The 22740-nt window shown below is 38.5% G+C and overlaps 3 protein-coding genes across 6 annotated transcripts; all 3 read right to left on the bottom strand.

Moving 5' to 3' along the window:
• Positions 1-455: 455 nt before the first annotated feature.
• On the bottom strand, positions 456-2858 carry LOC113775429 (hexose carrier protein HEX6-like). Of its 2 annotated transcripts, none has more exons than XM_027320308.1 (3): positions 2441-2858; positions 1937-2259; positions 456-1744 (listed from the first exon to the last, which is right to left on the bottom strand). In XM_027320308.1, the coding sequence occupies exons 1-3, from the start codon at positions 2568-2570 to the stop codon at positions 665-667; spliced, it is 1533 nt and encodes a 510-aa protein (XP_027176109.1). In that variant the 5' UTR covers positions 2571-2858; the 3' UTR covers positions 456-664. The 2 variants fall into 2 exon arrangements, with proteins under 2 accessions (XP_027176109.1, XP_027176118.1); XM_027320317.1 differs by having other exon boundaries at positions 1937-2115; positions 2441-2857.
• An 853-nt stretch (positions 2859-3711) lies between these two features.
• On the bottom strand, positions 3712-6563 carry LOC113761305 (hexose carrier protein HEX6-like). 2 transcript variants are annotated; one of them, XM_027304241.1, is made up of 3 exons: positions 6287-6563; positions 5239-5561; positions 3712-4982 (listed from the first exon to the last, which is right to left on the bottom strand). In XM_027304241.1, the coding sequence occupies exons 1-3, from the start codon at positions 6414-6416 to the stop codon at positions 3903-3905; spliced, it is 1533 nt and encodes a 510-aa protein (XP_027160042.1). In that variant the 5' UTR covers positions 6417-6563; the 3' UTR covers positions 3712-3902. The 2 variants fall into 2 exon arrangements, with proteins under 2 accessions (XP_027160042.1, XP_027160050.1); XM_027304249.1 differs by having other exon boundaries at positions 5239-5566; positions 6287-6372.
• A 1090-nt stretch (positions 6564-7653) lies between these two features.
• Positions 7654-10943, bottom strand: LOC113751553 (hexose carrier protein HEX6-like). 2 transcript variants are annotated; one of them, XM_027295606.1, is made up of 3 exons: positions 10749-10943; positions 9765-10087; positions 7654-9206 (listed from the first exon to the last, which is right to left on the bottom strand). In XM_027295606.1, the coding sequence occupies exons 1-3, from the start codon at positions 10879-10881 to the stop codon at positions 8124-8126; spliced, it is 1539 nt and encodes a 512-aa protein (XP_027151407.1). In that variant the 5' UTR covers positions 10882-10943; the 3' UTR covers positions 7654-8123. The 2 variants fall into 2 exon arrangements, with proteins under 2 accessions (XP_027151407.1, XP_027151416.1); XM_027295615.1 differs by having other exon boundaries at positions 7655-9206; positions 9765-10112; positions 10749-10823.
• Positions 10944-22740: the final 11797 nt, after the last annotated feature.

Here is a 22740-nt window from a genome sequence, read left to right as displayed (position 1 = left end):
TTTTGCCGTTCATATTTAGAATAAAGTACTTAATCAATTCAGCATTTTTAAACCTAATAAAATTCAGATCTTTAACATGAAGACGCATTTGATAATAAAAATAGAATATTTGAATCTGAATTAATTAAGTGGTACTGAATTATTTGGGCAAAATTTGCTTATAAAAATAAGTGATAAGTTATTTACTTATATATCACTTTATACACTCAAACGTATTACTAGATTTAATACTTGACAATTGAGTTTTTAGGCTTTAGTTTTATCAAATGCACCTAAATATTGACAGCCAAATGAAGTTAAGCCATTGAAGGGGCATTTCTTTTGCAGGTAAAAATTCTCTTATGGTTCTACAGTTGAGACCGTTGACATGTGGTTTTTTATTAGAGCATTGTCACGCCTTCAGTTGGTGAACTTTTAAGGCGTTGTTTCTTGGCTGCATGGTAACTGTGACTGACTGACTGTAATTTTCATTCTTTCAAGAATCACGTCAGATGCAAACACGTAAAACCATAAGAATCTCTGCTGTATTAGCAGGACTTTCGGGAAGATACATTTATAAAATATCATGCCGGCGCTGCATCAGAAAATGTTCACAGCTAGCACAGGCTAAAGTTGCATTCTAGAGGCAACGGGCGCGAAACCATAAAGCTTGGTGGCTGACAAATTATGCCTCATCAGTCTTGCTCTCGTCATATTCCTGATCAGTGCCAACTATTTTCTTCCAGTACCAATGCTCTCTCCAAATTTCATCCATCTTCTCAATTGGCACATTCTTAGTCTCAGGCAGAAAAAGGCATACAAATACAGTCATAATTGCAACCCATCCCCCAAAGAAGACGAAAATCCAAGATCTGAAGTGGCAAAGCATCTCCAAGAATGTCTGAGCAACCAAGAAAGTGAAGAGAAATCCCACTGCAACAGTAATACTTTGTGCAGCAGACCTTATCTCCAGAGGAAATATTTCACTCGTCACCAACCATCCTAAAGGCCCCCATGACAAGGCGAAACCAGCAACATAAATGCAGATTAAGATCAAAACTAGAACCCCATAGGCTTTGCTCATTCCACCATGATCCCCTAACTTAACTCCCATTATTGCTCCAATCATCATTTGTGAAACAAACATCTGAACTCCTCCTGTCTTCAATACAGTTCTTCGCCCGAGTTTGTCTACTATCAGTAGTGATATGAAGGTCCAGCTTGTGCCAACAAGTCCAATAACCACTGCTGACATGAGTGATGCGCTTTCTCCTAAACCAATTGTTCGGAAAAGTACGGGTGCATAGAAGGAGATGACATTGATTCCCGTCACCTGCTGGAAGAAGGGGAGCGCGATTGACATGACTAATTGAGGCCTGTATTTTCTTTGTGCAAGATTCTTGAATGGGTGTTTGACTGTCTTTGAAATTTCACTTGCTTTGATAAGATCAACAAGTTCTGCTTTGACATCAGTCGTGCCTCGAATCCGTTGCAGCATCTTCATGGCCTTTTCATGATCATTTCCGTGCTGAATGAGACTATTGGGTGTTTCTGGAAGGAAAAGTGCCCCCACTGTTAAAATTGTTGCTGGTGCAGCAGCCATTGCTAGGGAGATGCGCCATCCCCAACCATCTTTAATCTTCTCCGTGCCATAATTGATAAGGTTAGCTACTAAAACACCAATACCAACACAAAATTGGAAGCCAATGTTAAAAGCTCCTCTAGATTTGGGTGGTGCCATTTCTGAGAGGTATAAAGGGACCGACTGCACAGGAAGAGAAACTCATAAATTAGGTGATTTTGAGTGTTGAACTCTGGTTTCAGTTCAATGCAAAAACAATCCACTAAGCTACAAATTTCATTTCCGTTCCACCCTTTATCAAGATTACACCCATGAGAAGAAATTAGAGATTCATTGTAATACATTAATTTGTGGAAAGGAGAAATTTACTCTTACCTGATTGGCAAAACCAACTCCCACCCCAAGCAAAACGCGGCCAAATATTAGCATGTAGATGTTATAAGCTGCGCCTCCAAGTGCAGCACCAGTTAGAAATGCGGCCCCACCAATCAGGATTGATGGCTTGCGGCCGAAAGTTCTAGTGACTGGTGAAGCAAAGAAAGAAGCAACAAGCCCTGCAACGTAGAGTGAAGAGGTGAAGGAGGTGAGACGTTGGCTGTCAAATTTGCAGTAGTTGCTTATCTTGGAGTCTTGTTTCATTTTAGTGTACACTTCTGGGAAGAATTTCCTCAAAAATGGTTCCATCGATGTAACTCCACCTACATAGTCCGCATAGATCAGTAAAGTTCTTCAAGTGTTCTTGTCACTAGATTTGGTAGTGATGTTTATTTAACTTATATAAAACTCAGACATAAATAACTAGGACTAAAATCTATTCTACGTGCAACATCAATCGGTTCTTGATAAGTAATTTTATCTTAAGAGGAGTGAGGAAAGAACCTGATATTCCTATATCATAGCCAAAGATAATTCCACCAGTCGCCGCAACCATGGAGGAAAGCACCACAAACCATGTAATCCTCCCATTATACGGCTGACTTTTACCTGTAACCACCAGCCCTCCCGCCATGGCTTTCCTGCAAACTTTCACAGTAGAAGAGTGAAGACTGAAGAGCACGGCGACTTACGACAGCTGACTAGTTAGTGGAGGTATGCCGAGTTTTCCATGCGGATGGAAGTTGGAACGCCTCCGTTTCCCGAAGTTGCCGAAAAGCCTACTTAAGAGAAAGCTCCCGGGCAAGGAATGTTCACAGGAAGAAGTCTGTACCTTTTTTCGTAGTCCCCAGGGAAGATGGCTTTAGCTGGACGGGAAGACAAAGCAGCGTGCGGGGTTTTATGAAAGAGGTAGAGGGAAAGAGCTGGCTTACTCGGTCGACCCTCTGTTTCGCAACTTGACTGGAATTTGGAGCAGTCCAACTTGACTGCTGGATGTCACCATCCATCGGTCTGGGGATGTACACGTATGGTGTAGAAGTCTCACACTTCTTTGGACTCTTGGAAGCATATGGGATTGACTGTCAGACTGCCAAACAACCTATTGCTATCACAGAGTTAAGAAGTGATTCCCCTCATCATAATCACATCTCGCCGTATTCATCCATTCATCGTCACAGTGGCTTCTTGCCATGATCATCCTTTGAGAAGGAACTCTGATGGAGGTGGTAGACTTAACTGTAACCCGTCATCGATTCATAAACTAAATACTCTTCAGGGGGACCAATTTATCTTGACATTAGCTCCTTCATACGATTGGCATCATTACTGAAGCACCTTTACTCGGTAGAATGGTTCTCAGTGATTGCAATGGCTTTTAATTTTTATTCTTTAGCCATATCACGATGATTATCAACATATTATCTGGAAATTTTCCAGGATCCAGCAGATAATTCTGGCTATTTCAGTTTTATGTGGGAATACAGCACTACCTTTCTGCTGTTGCTTCCTCATCAACACAAGCAGAGGAGAGAGCAAAATTTTGTCTGTGCAGCTTCCACAAGTGAAGTCTAGGCACCTAGCCACAATGAAACATTCATAAATATATCTGTCGTCCAAACATTGATCGTCTACCTTATATTGCCAAGAATGTATTTCTGTAAAATCTAATGGTGATGCGTGAGAATCCAAGATTGTGGCAAATTAAAAAAGTGCGAGAGATTCAGTAGTTTTTTTTTTTTTCTAAAGTTAATTTTACAAAGCAATGACACACGGTCTAATGACAAATTGCATAATTTACTGGTTCTTCATTATTGAACAAATGGTCCACAAAGAGAGCACCTGGCTTATTTCTGCCAGATTTCATTTCTGAATCTATGTTTTCTTTTTCTAACTTTTACTGCTAATGCAACTTTGTTTTGATTTTGAAAATTTTGATATGGTGCACAAATGGTAAGTTAACCAGCAGTCAAGTTGTCTCAGCCTTATTCCCGTTATAATCTTCATCATTAAGCACAAATCTTTTCCAAAACCAATGCTCCCTCCAGATCTTTTCCATCCTTTCAATTGGAACATTCTTCGTTTCAGGTAGCAACAGGTAAACAAATGCGGTCATCACTGTTACCCAACCCCCAAAAAAGAAGAAGATTCCAGCTTTCAAGTGGCACAGCATAGCTAGGAAAGTCTGCGCACCAAGGAAAATGAACACAAAATCCACAGCAACTCGGATGCCTTGAGCAGCAGATCTTATCTCTAGGGGAAATATTTCACTTGGAATTAACCACCCCAACGGACCCCATGACAATCCAAAACCTGCAACATACATGCAGACCAGGATCAAAACCAAGTAAGCATATGTATTGCTCAGTTGGCCATGATCCCCTAGCTTTACAGCCATGATTCCCCCTATTATCAACTGACAAACCAACATGACAGCTCCCCCTACAAAAAATAGAACCTTTCGACCAACTTTGTCCACTATCAACGATGTCAAAATTACAGCGCTGCTACCTACAACCCCAACTACTATTGCAGACAGGAGGGATGCGCTTTCACCTCGACCTATAGTCCTGAAGAGGACTGGAGCATAGAAGGTGATAGTATTGATTCCTGTTAATTGCTGGAAGAACGGTATTGCCATTGACATGACAAGTTGAGGCCTATATCTTCTTCTTCTGATGTCCTTAAATGGATGCTTTATTGCTTTTGCAATGTCACTTGCTTGGATAAGATCATCTAGTTCAATTTGAACATCGTCGACACCACGGATTTGTTGCAGCACCCTCTTAGCCTTTTCATAATTTTTGCCATGCTGAATAATACTATTGGGAGTATCGGGAAGAAAGAGAGCCCCAAGAGTGAGAATTGAGGCTGGTGCTGCAGCCATTGCTAAGGAGATTCGCCATCCCCAACCACCTCTGATTTTTGCAGCACCGTAGTTAATTAGGTTAGCTATCAAAATACCAATTCCAACACAGAAATTGAAGCCAGAGGTAAAAGCTCCTCTCTTTTTGGGTGGTGCCATTTCAGCGAGGTACAAGGGGACTGACTGCAAAAAAGAACAGAGAATGTTCGTACGATTAATAACGAAAAAAATTATTAAGCCCATAAAATGTTTAGATACACAAGTTCACTACTTGGCACTGAGAACGGAAAATCTTGAAGTAACAGGTTTAGATGAGCACTGAAAAGCTTGAAGTAACAGGTTTAGATGAGTAATTCCAGCCAGTAAATGAGATGGCAGCCCGTAATTCAGTATCCCCGGCTATTTATCCTTTAGACACCACATGCTAGTAGAGTAATACCTGGTTTGCAAAGCCAATCCCAACTCCGAGGAAAATTCGACCAAATATTAGCATGACCACGTTGTATGCTGCACCACCAATGGCAGAACCAATGATAAATGCAGCTCCACCTAGGAGAATGGATGACTTGCGCCCAAAGGCCCTTGTAACTTGTGAAGCAAAGAATGAAGCAACAAGGGCAGCTATGTAGAGGGAAGAGGTGAAAAAAGTCAGTAACTGACTATCAAACTTGCAGTAGTTGCTCGTTGTTTTGTCTTCTTTCATCTTTTTGAACACCTCAGGGAAGAATTTCTTCAAAAAGTGATCCATAGAGGTTACTCCACCTTCACTTCAATCAAAATCAGTTAATACGCCTACAGATTGTATATTGCCAAGAGTAATCACGTAAAAGATTAGTTGCAGTCATCCACTTCTCAAGCTTCCAGATATTCAACTACTCGGAATAGAAGTTAATTGAGAACGAGTAAATCAAGAAAATTCACTTGTGCCATAGAAAAAATCTAATGCAAAAAAAAAAAAAAAAAAAAAACTGAACTGCCGCACTTAAATACTAAAAAGTTCACAAAATTTAGTACTCTTAATGACCTGAAATGTTGATGGCTATAAGAATTAAAAATGATGGATTCTGCAATTGCAGCAGTAGGCCAATTCTGTCACCTAAGTGTCTCAAGCAAGCAAAGAGTACAAGCAGCAAACAAGCCGGATAGCATAATACTTCGATGATAAAACTGTTTCATTTTCTTCTTATGGATTGACAGTATCTGATACAATTCCACCATTTTCACCGTTACGCAATTCAGAGATATTCCAGTAAAGGAATATTCTCTTTCCTTCTGATTTGAGCACTTCAAACCTTCTATATCCATTTGTTCTAACAATACTAAACACACATACTCGAGTTTCAAGCAAACGAATCATCGCAGAAAGACCAAACGAAAAGCCATACGAATTGATACAATTAAGGGTATGCGAAAATGCGAATCACTGATGGATGTTTATCCAGGGTTTTGGTGAAAAGACAGATATTTTAGCCAACAACAAATGAAACCTGAAATTCCAAGATCATAGCCAAAGATTAGTGCTCCAGTTGCAGCCACAGCACATGATAACACCACGAACCACGTGATCCTGGCATTATAGTGCCCGCCTTCACTTCTTGTTGCCATCCCAGGTGCCATTCCTGCTCAAAAGCTCCCGGAATACTATTTGAAAGTTCAAAGGGAAGACTGGATATCGCTTATCAGCAAGAATTCCATGATCCAAAAGACCACAAAGTAAATATGCTACTCGTGTTCTTAATTACTTTGTCAGTATTCTCTGCAAGAATAATCTTTATTACTACTAATACTAGTATATATAAAAGTTCCAACGAGTGAGGTGAATGTGTGATGTGTATTATGTGGAACGTCGCAGTCTTGCAACCATGGTTCAAAGTTGTGGTGGCGGTCCGGATCATTTCACACCGCTCTCGACATATCTCGGCGAGACGTAAATTTTGTAGTATTTAATATTTTAAAAATTATGAATAATATTAAAAAACATGCTAAATAAAAATATAAAAAATTAGCAAAAGAATATCAATAAAATATAAATATGCGAGTTGACTCGAGATGATTCGGATCGATTCGGTCGAGACTATTCGTATCGGAGACTTCTCAATTGAGTTCTAGGTAATTCGATCGAGTTCTTGACGAGTCAAATATCTCATAATCATCTCGTCCTGATATTGTATCAGAGGGATCGATTCTAGTGATGATTCGGCTGAGTTATCTCTGTCTCGACCAAGACTTTGAACCATGCTCGCAACGGCCATAATCATCAAATTCATAATGAGAAAGCAGTAACAACACGGCATCCAATTTTTTTCACACCCCACAAATCAGAGTGTGATCCCAAGAAAGTCTAATACTGAAGTGCTGACTTTACTTAAGTGTATCTTTTATTTCTTTTCGTCCTTTAATTGCAACACTCGACCACCAAACCCCTACATTGACAGCTCCCGTGATCCTCGCCCGCCAGTCAACGCAGGAGCTGTGCAATGTTGGCATGATGCATAAAGGGGGAATTTTCATTTTCGACCACCAGGAACTTGCATTTGTAAATCAGGGTGAAAAAAAAAAAAAGAATCAATAGCATTAGTTGACAATAATACTTCAAATCAAAATTTTTGTACTTTTCGGGTTTCTGAAGAAAGGGATGTCTGGAAAAAGGAAACAAGGAAAACGGATACAAACTTCTTTTTTTTTTCTCTGGGAATCAATATGATATAAAGAATTTTATGGTACTTTTGCTATTTTTTTTTTTTTCAACAGGAAACGTTTGTATTTCAAGTTTTATTTTAGCACGAAATGGAATGTACTGAAAGCCTGCAGAATTGGTTTGATTTGTTGGTTTCTTTATCTTCATTTAACCACCATATCCATCACAAGGGATCTCAAATGAAAGAAATTTTAAGGCAATAAATAGGTACCACCACCACCACCACTCAGGTGGACTTAACCTACAATTGATTTATTATGCTGATAGCAATTCATTTACTAAAGACGGTAGGTATGGAGATGGAGGCTGGTCATTATGGGACCTTGTGCCGTCTAGTTTCTGCTGGATTCATGATGGCCAACATCAAAATCAGTCAGAATCTTCGATGCCAAAATTTCATTGGAACAATCAATGACATATCATATTTTAATGACAAGCGGCATGATGCATCCTGGACCCCGGAAGTTGTTAGCAGTTGGAAGTGTTGGAACAGATTAACTCTCAGAATTCAAGAGAACAAGCATTTCTTCTCGGCTTCTTCTGTCAAGACGAGGGGCGTGAATCTCTTCTTGCACCTGCAGAAATTTCTAAAGCATGATTTTATAAACAGTAATTTAATCAGCATGTCAAGCTGCCTCAGCCTTAGTTCCCAATGAGTCCTCATCATCATCGAGCACAAATCTCCTCCAAAACCAATGCTCCCTCCAGATCCTGTCCATCCGTTCGAGTGGAACGTTCTTCGTCTCAGGCAATAATAGGTACACAAATGCGGTCATCAGTGCCACCCACCCCCCAAAAAAGAAAAAAATTCCGGCCTTGAAGTGGCACAGCATGGCTAGGAAAGCCTGAGCAACAAGGAAAAGTAACAGAAAATCCACAGCAACTCGGATACTTAGTGCAGTAGACCTTATCTCCAGGGGAGAGATTTCACTGGGAACTAACCATCCCAATGGACCCCATGACAAACCAAAACCAGCAACATATGTGCACACCAGGATCAAGACCAAGATACCATAAGAATTGCTCAATCGCCCATGATCCCCTAGCTTTATTGCCATAATTCCTCCTATTAAGAACTGACACACCAGCATTACAGCTCCCCCTACCATAAAAAGAACTCTTCGACCAACTTTGTCCGCTATCAACAATGTAAAAAATATTGTAGTGCTGACTACAGCTCCAGTCACTACTGCAGACATGAGTGATGCACTTTCACCCAGACCTATGGTTCTGAATAGTATTGGAGCATAGAAGGTGATAACGTTGATTCCTGTTAGTTGCTGAAAAAAGGGTATTGCTATCGACATGACTAGTTGAGGCCTATATTTTCTTTTGATGATGTGCTTAAATGGGTGTTTAGTTATCTTTGAAACGTTACTTGCTCGGATGAGATCGTCCAGCTCAATTTGGACATCATCAACACCCCGAACTTGTTGCAATACCCTCTTGGCCTTTTCATGGTTCTTGTCATCCTCAATCAGACTGTTGGGCGTTTCAGGAAGGAAAAGAGCACCCACGATAAGAAATGAGGCGGGTGCCCCAGCCAGGGCTAAAGAGACTCGCCATCCCCAACCTCCTTTGACTTTTTCAGCACCATAATTGACAAGGTTAGCTAGTAAAACACCAATTGCTATGCAGAGATCAAAGCCAATACCAAAAGCTCCTCTGGATTTTGGTGGTGCCATTTCTGATAGATACATGGGGACTGACTGCAAAAAAGAAAAAGTCGATTCATAAAGTTAGCGACCGACCAAAGACGAACTCAAATTTTACTAAGGCACAAGTAAAATGCTGTCGGCATCCTTGCTTTATCAGCAATACAAGTAATTTTCTGAACTTCAATTGAAAGCGTGTTTTGTCTCATGCAGCCAATTATGTTGCTTTCTGGCAGAACTCACGCTAGCTCTATCTTCTTTCCAACTGAGCTTTAGTGAGTCTTCTGGACAATCGCAGCAATTATAATGCATTTCCATCTAAATATTAAATGATGTGGGTGCCCAAATCAATGCCACCTAAATTTTCTTGCTGTTCATTTGCTGTACCAATTGTAGAGAAACAAAAATGAATTTTGCTGAAATCTGCTCCATGTTCCTTATCTCTAAATTTGGCAACTAAATGTCACGAACCTCAGCAAAAACAACAGCTTATGATGGTTTATACATGGATAATGACAATGTAAAATTTGGTATACGCCATCACAGAACTAGTCGTCATCATGTACATATGTGTGTGTACGTGGGTGCTGTGCATGAAAGAGAGAGAGCCACCTGGTTTGCAAAGCCAATCCCAACCCCAAGTAAAACTCGAGCAAGCATCAGCATGAATACATTATATGCTGCACCGCCTATTGCAGAACCAGCTAGAAACGAGGCCCCAGCAAGGAGGATGGATGACTTGCGTCCAAAGGCTCTAGTTACTGGCGAGGCACAAAGTGAAGCAACAAGACCGGCAATGTAGAGTGAAGAGGTAAAAGATGTCAGTAATTGACTATCAAATTTGCAGTAATTGCTGGTCATGCTATCTTCTTTCATCTTCTTGTACACATCCGGGAAGAACTTCTTCAAAAAGTGATCCATAGAAGTTACTCCACCTTCACAATTACTCTAGTACAGTTACTAGTGTATTTTATACAGCATCGCATTTGTTGATAACAAGATAAAATCATGTTAAGTAATCTTTGTTGAAGTCATCAACTTGTCAAACTATCAATGTACTTAACAACTCGCAAATCATAATAGGAGAAAGAGTTGAAGTCAATCTATCAGAAGAAGACGCACTAGAACTTATGTGGTAGACGAATCGCAGTACAGAAAAGACCAGGTAGAATTGGACTATCTTCAACACTTTAATTTTGTCAATTCAGCAAAAAAATGAAAATCAAGCACCATATAAATGGAACGGCTTTGAAATTGCAACTTATTTGGCCAATTCTTAAATAGAAGCATCTAATTCACTCAAGACCATACCAAACGAGACTGGAATAAATAAACAAATCAGCAACGTAATATGATGCAGGATGAACAGTTTGATTTTAGTCCAACGGACCATCTTTGATCCGACAGAACAGTATCCATTTTCACTTTGATCCTCTTTATGATAACGTGGAAGGATATTTTCTTTCCTTTAATCTTGCATATTCAAACTTCCCAGTCTGTCTAATAGTCCGGCTTCAATTGAATAAGGGACAAGACCAAATGAAACCCATGTAATATCCAGACATTTGGTAGGGAGTAAAGCGGGGGAAAATGTACCTGAAGTCCCAATGTCATATCCAAAGATGAGTCCTCCAGTTGAAGCAATGGCACAAGAAAACACCAAAAGCCATGTGATCCTAGCATTATACAATTGGCCCTCTTCACTTGTTATCGCCATCCCAGCTGCCATTTCTCTCCTCAAAGCTGGGAAAATAGTAGTGAAAGTCTAAAGGCAAGAATAGAGATGAGTGTGTGTGTATATATATAGCTACAATCTGGTAAGGTGAAGGTGTGGTCTGGATTTTGGAACGTCGCTCTTGTCTTGTGGTACAAATAAAAAATCCATTTTTTTAAGTGCGAATAATGATGAAGCTCCCAACTACATCAAACATTTAGATGCAGCTGCATATACAAGCTAACAGTGGTCTGAAATCGTGGAATGAACGCAATATGGAATATAAAGCCCCATTCTTGCTTTGGCGGCCCCTCAAAAGTCAAAAGCTACTAGTAAGTAGTAACCCCGTCCCCCGGGTCCCCCACCTACCGGTGACCCTGGCGGGCGGGGGCTTTTATGTCTTTCTTTGAATTTTGTAGACGTCCTGTTCTCGTAGAATGTCAAATTTCCACCCACGGAAACTTTTGTTTATGCTAATCGATGTACTAGGCTGGAGGTATTCTAGTTAAATGGTAAAGTAGTCTTTCCCTACCATTTTTGCGCTTGAGATAGCAATTTTTTATGCTATTTCCATCCTTCAATCCCTCCAAAGCTACTAAATAATTACTCCGAATTACTTTCATTTAGAATGGGTGGTTAATCTATAATACATTCATGCCCAAAAATCCAAAAAATATATATATAGGAGAAAAAACAGCTTTAGCATTATTTTTTTAAGGATTTATTTTGCTGACACTATATATACTAGTGAATTTGAATGCATGAGAGTTAATCCGGATTCGAATTTGCACTTTAAACTTTCCATATATACTAGTCTTTCAGCCTTGACGCCATGCATCAGATAGCCTGGATTGGTTTTTTGGCTGCTGTGGTATATTTTTTTGTTAGTGTTGTGTGTGTCTATGTGTGTGTGTGTTTTTTGACATGGTTAATAGGTGATTGGTTTGGTTGTACAGTATGAAGTATGACTGGGTATCGTTCTTTTTTTTTTTGGAGAGGGGCTTTAGCTATCACTTCTTCGTACAAGCGTACGATGCGTGTGAAGGTAATATGAATTTACCTAACCCAATGATATAATGTGCAATGTATTAAGAAAAATATCATTTAAGTATATTATATAATGTGCACCGAAATTTGCTTAAACCTGTGATAAATAATAAAGCTTTCAACCAATTCATATATATATAGGTTCAAAATAACCGCATGTAGTGATTCTCACTTGTATATATATAACAGCTATAGTGGGCTAGCATATACTATATTAATCTTGTACACAAAACTGAAGCAAAAGTACACAGCAATTATAATAATATAGCCAACCAATTCATTTAGGTTCAAAATAAACGCTAATGACTCTTGAGAATTTTTCTCAATCCATCCAGCATAATTACACGAGCCTTTGGTGACGTTGAGTATGTAATCCAACGTAACTTTTGCATTCTCTCTGTATTCACAAACAAAAACATAAAATATCATTGACCAAATAATCTTTTGTTACAATTTACAAAAAAAAAAATATTATCAGGAAGCATAAGTATACATCTTATAACAAGATTGGCTGTGAATCAGTTGACCATCAGTTGACAACATACAAGATGGAGGAAGTTAAGAATGTTGCAACTACTTAATGTCTCGTGGTACAAGAATGTAGCAAACATGGACAGGGGGGGTGTCAAAGCAATTTCTTATGAGGGACGTGTAGACTACTCTGGCATCCACTACAGACGAAAAAAGCTTTGAAAGAGCAAAGCATGCACATTATCCTATAGAATTGAAAGAGCTGTGAGATGAACAAACATTCAAGCTGAATGTAGTACGAGTACCTTGTCAAAACAAGGCTGAAACTTGCCTCTGCAGAAATTAGATAGTGTCCAAGTGGCATTTCGCAACAATGATAGTTTGCATGCTCATTTAGCTGAGCCAGCAAAAGACCTAGAGCTCCATGACCAAGAACAAGATCACGGCATTTTGGGAAATCACCAACCACATTTCACGGAGCCCATACAGCCTAACGTAGTTAAAAGAAAATTAAGGAATAAGAGATAAATAACAATAAAATTCAATTATATCATGCAACATTCAAAATCCAAAAGGCAATACAAGGCATTGAACATGATTCCAAACTCCAGAAGAGGAAATTTCTTTATCATTCGTCAAAGATGTTCCTATTCACAGACATTATCGCTTGGAGAACTAAGAAGCTGTGCAAATATGGGAACAACACCATTGTCTATTACAACCTTAGTGTGCTTAGATGTCCCAGAAGCAATGTTTGTGAGAGCCCAAGCTGCCTCAAACTACAAATTTGCAAAGGATGGAAAAAGTTATTTATACGTGACACCAAACAAATATAATCTTCATTTTGCAACGCAAAATGGGGAAGAATGAGCTTGAAGCTGAAGTTGAGGAAATCCTCCCTAATAAGATAATGAACAAAACACCAGAAACTATTGCTTGTAGACGAAACCACTATTAACATAAATAATCTAACATTTATTGCAATGGGTTTAAACAACAATTTATATTCCATGAGACATGCTCAAAATAAGCACAGACATACAGTTGGAAACTGCTCTGCATTACTCGGCAATACTGTAGGCTGTGTAGCTATTCTGGTTAATGGATCAGTCACAAAGCGTTTTCTATACCGACGTTGCCTATGCAGCGATGGTTCACCAGTATCTAAATTAGTTGCTAGAACCTCGTTAGCACCATTACCAATAGACCTAGATACATCTCGTTCATTTTCCTGCAAAACAACCAAAGCATAGTTAAAGATTATGAATTTAGTATGCTTAAATAAGTCAATCTGGCTTGTAATAGATAAAAGCTAACATGTGATCAACTGGTTAGTCTTACCAGAGTACATGCTTAGACGAAACCACTGTTCACATAAATAATCTAACATTTATTGCAAAGGATTTAAACAACAGTTTATATTCCACGAGACATGCTCAAAATAAGCATAGACATACAGCTAGAAACTGCTCTGTAGTACTCTCTGTAGATGCCAGCAATGAGTCCGAGCCCAATGAAGATTCAGTCGCATCCATATTTGGCTGATTCACAGCATTTGGGTCACGTATATTAAAAGGTGTGACAGCTGGTGTACACGCTCCTAATGGCGCATCATTCTTTGTCCGACGCCGAGCAGCAGCACGCTGGTCGCGACTCCTTCGATTTTTCTCAGCATGAGCCTCTTCCAAACTTTCATGTACTCTATTCCGACCCATTCTCAAAGCATTAATCTACAAAAAACCATCAAAAGGCACAAATAAAGCAAAGAGTGAAGACTTTACAAGATCAGCTTGCTCAGAAGATCAGCTAAGTGAGAGAGTAAAGACTTCACCTTGCAAAACCACAGACCACTGATGTGATTGGGAAACCAAACACACGTCTGAAGTGAATTATACAAGAGAACCACGGTGACAGAAGTGAATTTCCAGCGAAGCCAATTAAACAGTGAACTTAGAAATTATACAAGAGATTGGGAAACCAAACACACATCTGAGGTGAATTATACAAAAGAACCATGCCGACAAAAGTGAATTTCCAGTAAGCAAAGCCGATTAAACAGTGAACTACTTCGAAACCGAAAGAAAATTTTTCAAGTTATTTCCGAAGCTGCCAAAGAAAACTAAGAAGAAGAATGAAAGCTAAAAAGAGATTCGGCTCACCGCCTAAGTTGGCTGAACAGCTGAGAACAGAACCAAGAAGAGAATGAGAGGAAATTGCTGACCAAAAATGAGAAGAAGAGAATGAGAGTCACGCGGACACACGTGAAATTCCAGCAGACAGAAGCGATTAAATAACAAGAGGGCCACGTGGACAAAAGCGAATTTCCAGCAAAACTGTAGACACCAAATTTTTGGTGTAATTTCATTTTTAGTTTTTTATTTGTTGTGTTCATTTTTAGTTTTTAGTTTCCAGTTTTATTTTTATTTTTAAGTTTTATCATAGAATTTGTTGAAAAAAAAAGAAAAAAAGAAAAACATTCAAAAAAAATATGATTTAGTCGTTTGTAATTTAAATTCAATGCTTTCTTAAAAGAAAAATGAAAATGAAAAATCATAAAAAAGGAGAAAAGAGAAAATTGAAGAAAAAGAGGGAAAAGAAGAAAAATTCAAAAAAAATAGGCTTTAGTTGGATTGGAAAAATGAAAAAAAGAGAAAAAGAAAAAAAGAGGAAAAATTGTTCACAAAAATATGTTTATTTCTTTAAATTCAATCTTTGGGCACTTTAGTTATTTTTATTAAGTTATTGTGAGAAAAAGAAAATGATGAAAAACGAAAAATTGAAAAATTAAAAATGGCCATTTTTTGTTTAAGTTTTTTGTTTAAAATTATTTTTGTTTTGTTATTATTATTACCCGGTTTGTGTAATCTTGTTATTATTATTATTTATGTTTTATTTTATCATTTCTATAATTATCAAGTTGTGTTAAAAAAAAAGAAAAAAAAGAAAAAAAAAAGATTTTGGCCGCGCATGCACGCTGCATTTTGTTTTTGCAGCGTGCCAAGGACGAGGGGCTGGTTCATCGGATGGCCAAGAAAAATGGGTTGAAGGGGATGATTTTCTGACCATTGAATACAGGGTTTAGGGGTTGTGAGTTGATATAAAAATGAAAAAAGGGCTACAGCCGCAAGAGAGGTTTTTGGGGGAGAGCATCGACAGGCTAAAAGAAAAACTGAGCGAGGGTTTTGGAGTGAGAGAGAGTTAGCGGCTAAGAAAAACCCGAGAGAAGGCGGAGAGAAAGGGATCTGGGCATTAAGTGATGGCTAAAAAATCTGAAGGAAGAACAAAGCAAGCAAGAGATTGGCGGCGTGGGTTCTGAAAGAAAAGAAACAAGAAAGAGAGATAGAGAGATAGCGGCTGAAATCTGAGAGGAAAAGGATTAGCGGCGAGAGTCTTTGAGCAGAAAGGGAATTAACAGCTGAGTGAAAGCAAGGCTGAACGGGAGAATCTCACCACCACCTGCGGCTGTTCTTGGAAGAGAAATCACCACTCAAATCCATCGGAAAACCGCGCTAAAGGGGAGGCGACGGAGCCACCTGCAGCGTTCAATCTTAGGGGAAGATCATCTGAGTTCTCCTTGGTCATTCCACATTCCATCTCGTGGTCCAGGTACTTTTTCATCTTTTATAGCTAAAAGCTGCTTCCTTTATGTTATGACTTGCATTCTGTTTGCTGATTTTCTGGTTCCGTCTCTTTTCTTTTTTATGCTTCAGAATTGACTGGTGGTTTCTGCTTGGGTTTGGTGTCTTTTGTTTGAATAACGATGAGTCTAGTGTTGGGTTAATGAGTCGGCTCTTGTATGGTTGGGTTTTAGTCGAAGGAAAATGGTTGAAAGTTCCCAACTTTGAGTGACATCTATTCAGATTTTTCCAGACTTCGCACGGCCTTTCTGTCCTATCATTTTGGTTTTCGTTTTCTTTTCTTTTGGCTTGTATATCATGGTTTTCTTTGGTTTGGGAAATGGGTTGGAATTTCTGGTTTTCATTTTTGCATGTTTGAATAGCTAGTTCACGCTTCCTTACTGCATTGGTGCATTACACTTGGTAGGATGTTTGGGCATGCTTCGTGGGTGAATTGCAGCAAGACGAAAGTGATGTCTTTCGCTACAGTTTGCTGCATTTTAGCTGCATTCAGTAAAAATTGCTGCATTTTGCTGAGTCCATGGAATGTCTTGAATTTTCTTTTGTTTTGCTGGTTGCTTGGTGGTATTTCATCGCATTTGTCGGCTGTAATTTGAAGCAGTGCTGGTTTGGCATGATAGCAGACCACAACAATATCATTTGCTCCTTGTCCGTCACTGCATTTTGATACATTAGCTGAAGCGTGGTGTTGTCTTTGCTGCATTTTTTTTGGTTTCTTCATTACTAAAACAGACATCTGGAAAACATGTGTGCATTTGCTGAATAAATGGTTGGGTTTAATGAAATGTTTTGGCATTTTAACCTGCGTGAGTTTCGTAGTTACAAAATTTCTTAGCAAGAACAAAAAGTTGCATTCTCTGTTCTGTTTTTTTTTTATTTTTTTTTGTGATTGCACATCAAGCCTTTCCCCCTAAGTTGCATGTTTAATCTGTTTTGAGGGAAAGGAAGTAGGAGGTTAGGTGTTTGAGTTTGCATGTTTAAAACCTGAATTACTGGAGCAATGGCCGAATGTTTTGCTGGAAAATAAACTTTAGGTTGCCGAACCATTCCATATGAATGTTTGTCCAGAATTTTGTAATGCATTAGCTCCTTTATTGTTCTTGTTTGTTTGGAGTTAAGGTTAAGTAACTTGTTGCTTAGTTAGAGTTATGATGTTGGGATTGGAAAGTATCCAACCAAAGCCATGTAGTTGAATCAAAAATCTGGTTTGCATGATAAGCTGTGACTGGAAAAGAAAATTGCATCAAGCTTCATTCGTTGCTGTTAAAAGTCCTTTGTTGCTGGAATGATTTCCAATTTGTTGTACCAGATTTGCATACAAAACATCTTCATTTTGGCTCTTACATGTATGATGAATTTGGTAGGAACTTGAAGTTGGACTTTGTTTTGAGAATTTTGTCTTGTTTTCTTAGAAAATCTGTCATGCAAAGTGTAAAGGCTTCAAAGCCTAAGAAAAATATTTGCAGAAGCATTCTTTACGTGGTTGCATGAAACTTGCATGTAAAATGACTTCCAAAAATTGCACTCCAACCCTTTGGCTTCCATCTAATGCTTCCATGGCCCAATTATTTGGAAAACTGAATTAATTTTGTCCTCCTAACATGCCATTTCCTCTTTAATACATCTTGGTTTGTTTTGGGTGGATACTTAAGGGGTTGTAGAATGAGTTTGAAGGGTCTAATAATTTCTTTTTCCTAGATTTGTAGTCAAGTTGATTTTTCTTGGATTTTTTGACATTTTGTTGCCTCGATACTAGCAAATTGTTCCTCATTTACCTCTTTGTGAATTTTCTTGTTTGATTTGGTATGTTTCACCTTAGATTCTTAATTTTATTTTATGTTTTTTTAGTCCCTTAGTTTTTAGTCCCTTTTTAATTCTTTTCAATTGGGTCTTTGTTTGTCTTAATTGGTTAAGTACGAGTGATTCAATTTGGCGTTTATTTCCATTTTCTCTGGTTTATTTGATAATTTAAGTGGTACCTTGACCTTTTTATTATTTTGGAGGGTAAGTTAGTAATTTCACTACGTTAGGGCATCGCTTCAAGGGAGGTACACTCTATCCCTTATATTTGCACTTCATTTGTCCCTACGTGCTCCTGCGTGTTATGTGAATTGCATGTCTACGTTGCTTTCCTTGCCTTTCCTCAATTCTTTGCATTTATTTTATTTACTTTTGCCTTTTATTTAAGTATTTCATTATGGGGTATGTGTACACCTCTTGGCTTGTAATAGATAGGGCTTGGAGGAGTATTCGATGAAGACCTGTTGAAGACATGTGCCTAGCTAGCAAATGTAATAGTTAGGGTTTTAATTGCTTTATGTGTCTTGCATGCTTAGTTGCTACGTGTTAATTTGCTTTGCTAGGGCCTTGCATCTAGTCGAGCATGCTAAGTGTTATGTGCTACGTGTTTATGGGTGTTTGGCATGTCTAATCGCTTTCCATAGCCATGAATGAATGTGATGGATGAATGTACGTCACCACACTAGTCCAATGCTAGTTGTGGCTCATTATTTCATTAGGAATTCATAGAAAGGGCTAGTCCAACGCTAGACCCAATAGGCCATCCCCTTTTGTTAGTGCATATTTGCATGTTCACTACATGTCATGCATTTTTCTTAGTTTTATCATTGGCATGCTCCTCGAACCCCTTTTTCCCCTCATTTTTAGGTTTTGCATCTCATACTAGTTATAGGGTTCATTTGCTTGAGAGTCCCCTTTCGATAAGGGAAACGAGCGAGTGTGGCTACTCGATAGCCTTAGCACGCTAGTTTTGCCTTCTAATCAAAGGGAAGATTAAGTCACAAAGTTAGGACTCCCCGTTCCCGTCTTGCTGCATTCCTATAGGATTCATGCATTCTATTCATTCACTATCACATACACTTACTTCATATTCTAACCCTTTTTCCACATTCTCACTTCACACTACTTTTGGACGTTTTCACTTAACTACTCACACTTTACACTTTTATTTGCACACGTGCACCTTTATATCCCTTCACTTGCACACGAACACTTTTTATCTTCATTTGCACACCTCCACTTGCATCCTATTATTTTATCACTTTTCTCACTTCACACAAACTCACACTTTCACATGGCATGCATTCCACTCATTTTTTACGTCATTTAGGATTACGTGTGACCTCTCCAAAGGATCATTATTGGGCTTCACAATTAATGTGATTGGCACCACTCACCCTTTGAAGAGAAATTTCCCCCATGTCCCCCTAGGTCTAGGTTTTTGCATTCACGTAGTCATATCCAACATGCGATACATACCTTGGGTAGAAAAATTAGGAGAAATTGGTTTAAGTCACGCAACTAGCCTTGGCTAGGTCGAAGGGGTGCCTTGGATTTTTATCCTTGCCTTCCCCTTCGTCAAATGTGACCCCCGATCCCTCTTTTGGTTACGTAGACCCAAAAGTTCTCTAAAAGGGTTTATTTACTTTTTTCATTCAAAAACAAAAATCATTTTTGGGTGACTTGGTACACCCTAACTCTATACCAAGTGGCAACTCCATTTTTGATACAAAAAACCCTTTTGAACTTCATTTGGCCAAATCGTCGCATTATAAGTCCCATGGCCTTTTACTTTTCACATTGCACACCACACACCACACAATCCACTCACACCATTTCAAAAGTGGGGCGCGACAAAAACCATTGCCACCCATCAGTAAAAGACCAAAACGTCCTTCCAAGTTACAAAAATAACGGCATAACCGGCCCATTCTGCACTGTTCATAAGCGATTGGCGCTTTATATATGTAAGATATGACATAAATCTACTCTAACTTGTGTATACACTATCAGCATATTAGTATAATATATATAAGGGATAATTTCAAAAACCTCTCCTGAGATTTCATGAAATATCACTAAACTCCCCCCACATTTTCAAAATCTCTCTTATCACCCCTCAAGTGATTGTGGTGTCGCATGTCACTATCAAAATGAATGAATTGTCAACAATAACCTCATTTATTGTAGCAATTATTTAGCATATGAAAAGCCAAAAAAAAAAAAAGAGAAAGAAAGCATGTAATAGCCTAAAGCCCGGGAAACAATTGGTCCACTTACAAAAAAAAATAAAAAATTGATTTCCAGTTCAACTTTTTCCTCTAACATTGGACTTTATAATTTAACTTGAATTTAGGGCCAATACATAATAGTTTTGACTTTTCATGTGCACTTAGTATAAACCATTATTGATATTGTGCAAGCGTCTTGATAATTTTTTAATATAACCAAATATTTAAAAAAAAAAAAATTACCCATGGCCATCTTTGCTTTTAGTTTCATACTTACCTTAGTTCACTAGTTATTTCTTAATCTATTATCCTTAGTTGGGGTAAAGAAATCTGCACCATGTCTTTTGACATCCAACACTGGTAGTAAGTTTAGAAAAGAGAATAGGATCCTTATTATTACCCTTTCGATATCTTTTTTAATATTTTTATTTTATTTTATTTTTCTTTCAATTTTCTTCCTTACACTGATATAATTAGAACATGTGGCTACGATAATGTTCTTTGGAATATCGAATTTTTTTTATGCATATGTCCAATAATAATACCCTCATAATAAAGGTGAGTTGAAAGGAAACTAACTTTGTATATATTGAAAAAAACTTGGGTGGTTTTGAATGGTTGTTTTTGGGAGTTTTTATAAAAAAAAAGTTAGATATATATTTTTCTATTTACATTGTGGATTACAAAGTTTTAAAGTTCTAAGAAGGTGTACAAATAACATAGCACAAACAAATAAATGAGAGTAAAATGTCATACTTTTGATAACTGGTCATTTTCTTGTACCAATTTCGTCTCAATCTGCCCATTTTTTAAAGCTATTTCTGCCTTTTAATATTGCTGCTAATAGTTGCCTTCCTAACGGTCATTTACCTTTCTCACTTGCAGTCCAATTTTTATGCATTTCACACTTTGACCCCCTCACTTTCTATGTAGATTTTTTTTGGTCAGCTTAAGGGTATTAAGGGAACTAAAGCACTCTCTCTCCTCCAAAATGCATTTTCTATTAATACTTTTGGTTAGAGGGGCTGACATTGTTAACAAAATGTCAATTCAAAGGGTGGTAAGAGGGATTTTGAAAACGTGGGGGGAGTTTAGTGACATTTTATGAAATCTCAAGGGAGGTTTCTGAAATTATCCCTATATATAATATTACCTCACATTTGCTATGAAGGTATACTTTGTCAGAGGGTTGTACTTTATTTTATTTTTTTTCACTTTGCTAGGAGTTATTTGAATTTAAGAGAACAAAAAAAAGGAATAAAGTATACTATTTATGAAAAATAAATGGCAGTACAATCTAAAATGAAATAGAGAGTGAAATAAAAAAAAAAGGTCATTTAGGATTACGTGTGACCTCTCCAAAGGATCATTATTGGGCTTCACAATTAATGTGATTGGCACCACTCACCCTTTGAAGAGAAATTTCCCCCATGTCCCCCTAGGTCTAGGTTTTTGCATTCACGTAGTCATATCCAACATGCGATACATACCTTGGGTAGAAAAATTAGGAGAAATTGGTTTAAGTCACGCAACTAGCCTTGGCTAGGTCGAAGGGGTGCCTTGGATTTTTATCCTTGCCTTCCCCTTCGTCAAATGTGACCCCCGATCCCTCTTTTGGTTACGTAGACCCAAAAGTTCTCTAAAAGGGTTTATTTACTTTTTTCATTCAAAAACAAAAATCATTTTTGGGTGACTTGGTACACCCTAACTCTATACCAAGTGGCAACTCCATTTTTGATACAAAAAACCCTTTTGAACTTCATTTGGCCAAATCGTCGCATTATAAGTCCCATGGCCTTTTACTTTTCACATTGCACACCACACACCACACAATCCACTCACACCATTTCAAAAGTGGGGCGCGACAGTTGGCGACTCCACTGGGGACTTCCTAAGTGGGTCCGAGCATTTGATTTAGCCATTCTTTTCCTTTTTCTACCCTTTTTATGTATAGCATGTGGATATTAGGGTTGCGTTTTCCCTTTTTAGGACCTTTTGCCTCACGCGCGTATCCAATTATTCCCTCACTCACGTATGTGTGATTGGTTGATTGGATGTGTGTTTACTTATTTATCTCGCGCTTGCATTGCATTTGGGAGGGGGCGTGTCACCTTTAGAGCCTCACGTTGGTTCTCAACCCCTTCCCTCAAAATAGGGGAGCACTTCATACGTGCACGTTTACTTGCTTTTATCCCATTTTATTTTATTTTTCGTGGGCGTTTCCCACACCGCCTTGTAGGATTAGGATCGATTGCCTTGGGTAGGCGGCTGGTGTGCTCTGCGCCCATAGCGCTACTTAAGGGATCACTCGAGCCACCGATCAAAGGCCCGGGGAGTGATGACCCTTCGCCTTTAGGTCTGAAGGCTTGGGGACCTTTTAAGCCTTATCGAGTCTAGTCGCATTAGTGAACCCCAACCTCATGCATCCATGTTAGAATTTTCCTAAGTTAGAGTCAGCCTCACCCTATTTTAAGCACATTAGGCACGAGGAAAGGGGTTCCACCCCTTTTACCTGCTTTATTGTATTTCTTTTTCTTAATTGCTCCCAATGTGTTATGTGTACTATCAATTGCACTAACCATTCTTTTGTTTTCTTGGCTTGCATTCATGTGCCTTAGCAAATAAGAGGCCTCTTTGGCACTCTTTTAGTGACTCACCCACTAGATAGCTCACATGTTTAAATTTCA

Source organism: Coffea eugenioides, chromosome 1, assembly GCF_003713205.1.
Source record: "Coffea eugenioides isolate CCC68of chromosome 1, Ceug_1.0, whole genome shotgun sequence".
Lineage (NCBI taxonomy): Eukaryota > Viridiplantae > Streptophyta > Magnoliopsida > Gentianales > Rubiaceae > Coffea > Coffea eugenioides.
The sequence above is the reverse complement of the archived record's forward strand: the minus strand, read 5'-3'. Positions and strand labels throughout refer to the sequence as shown.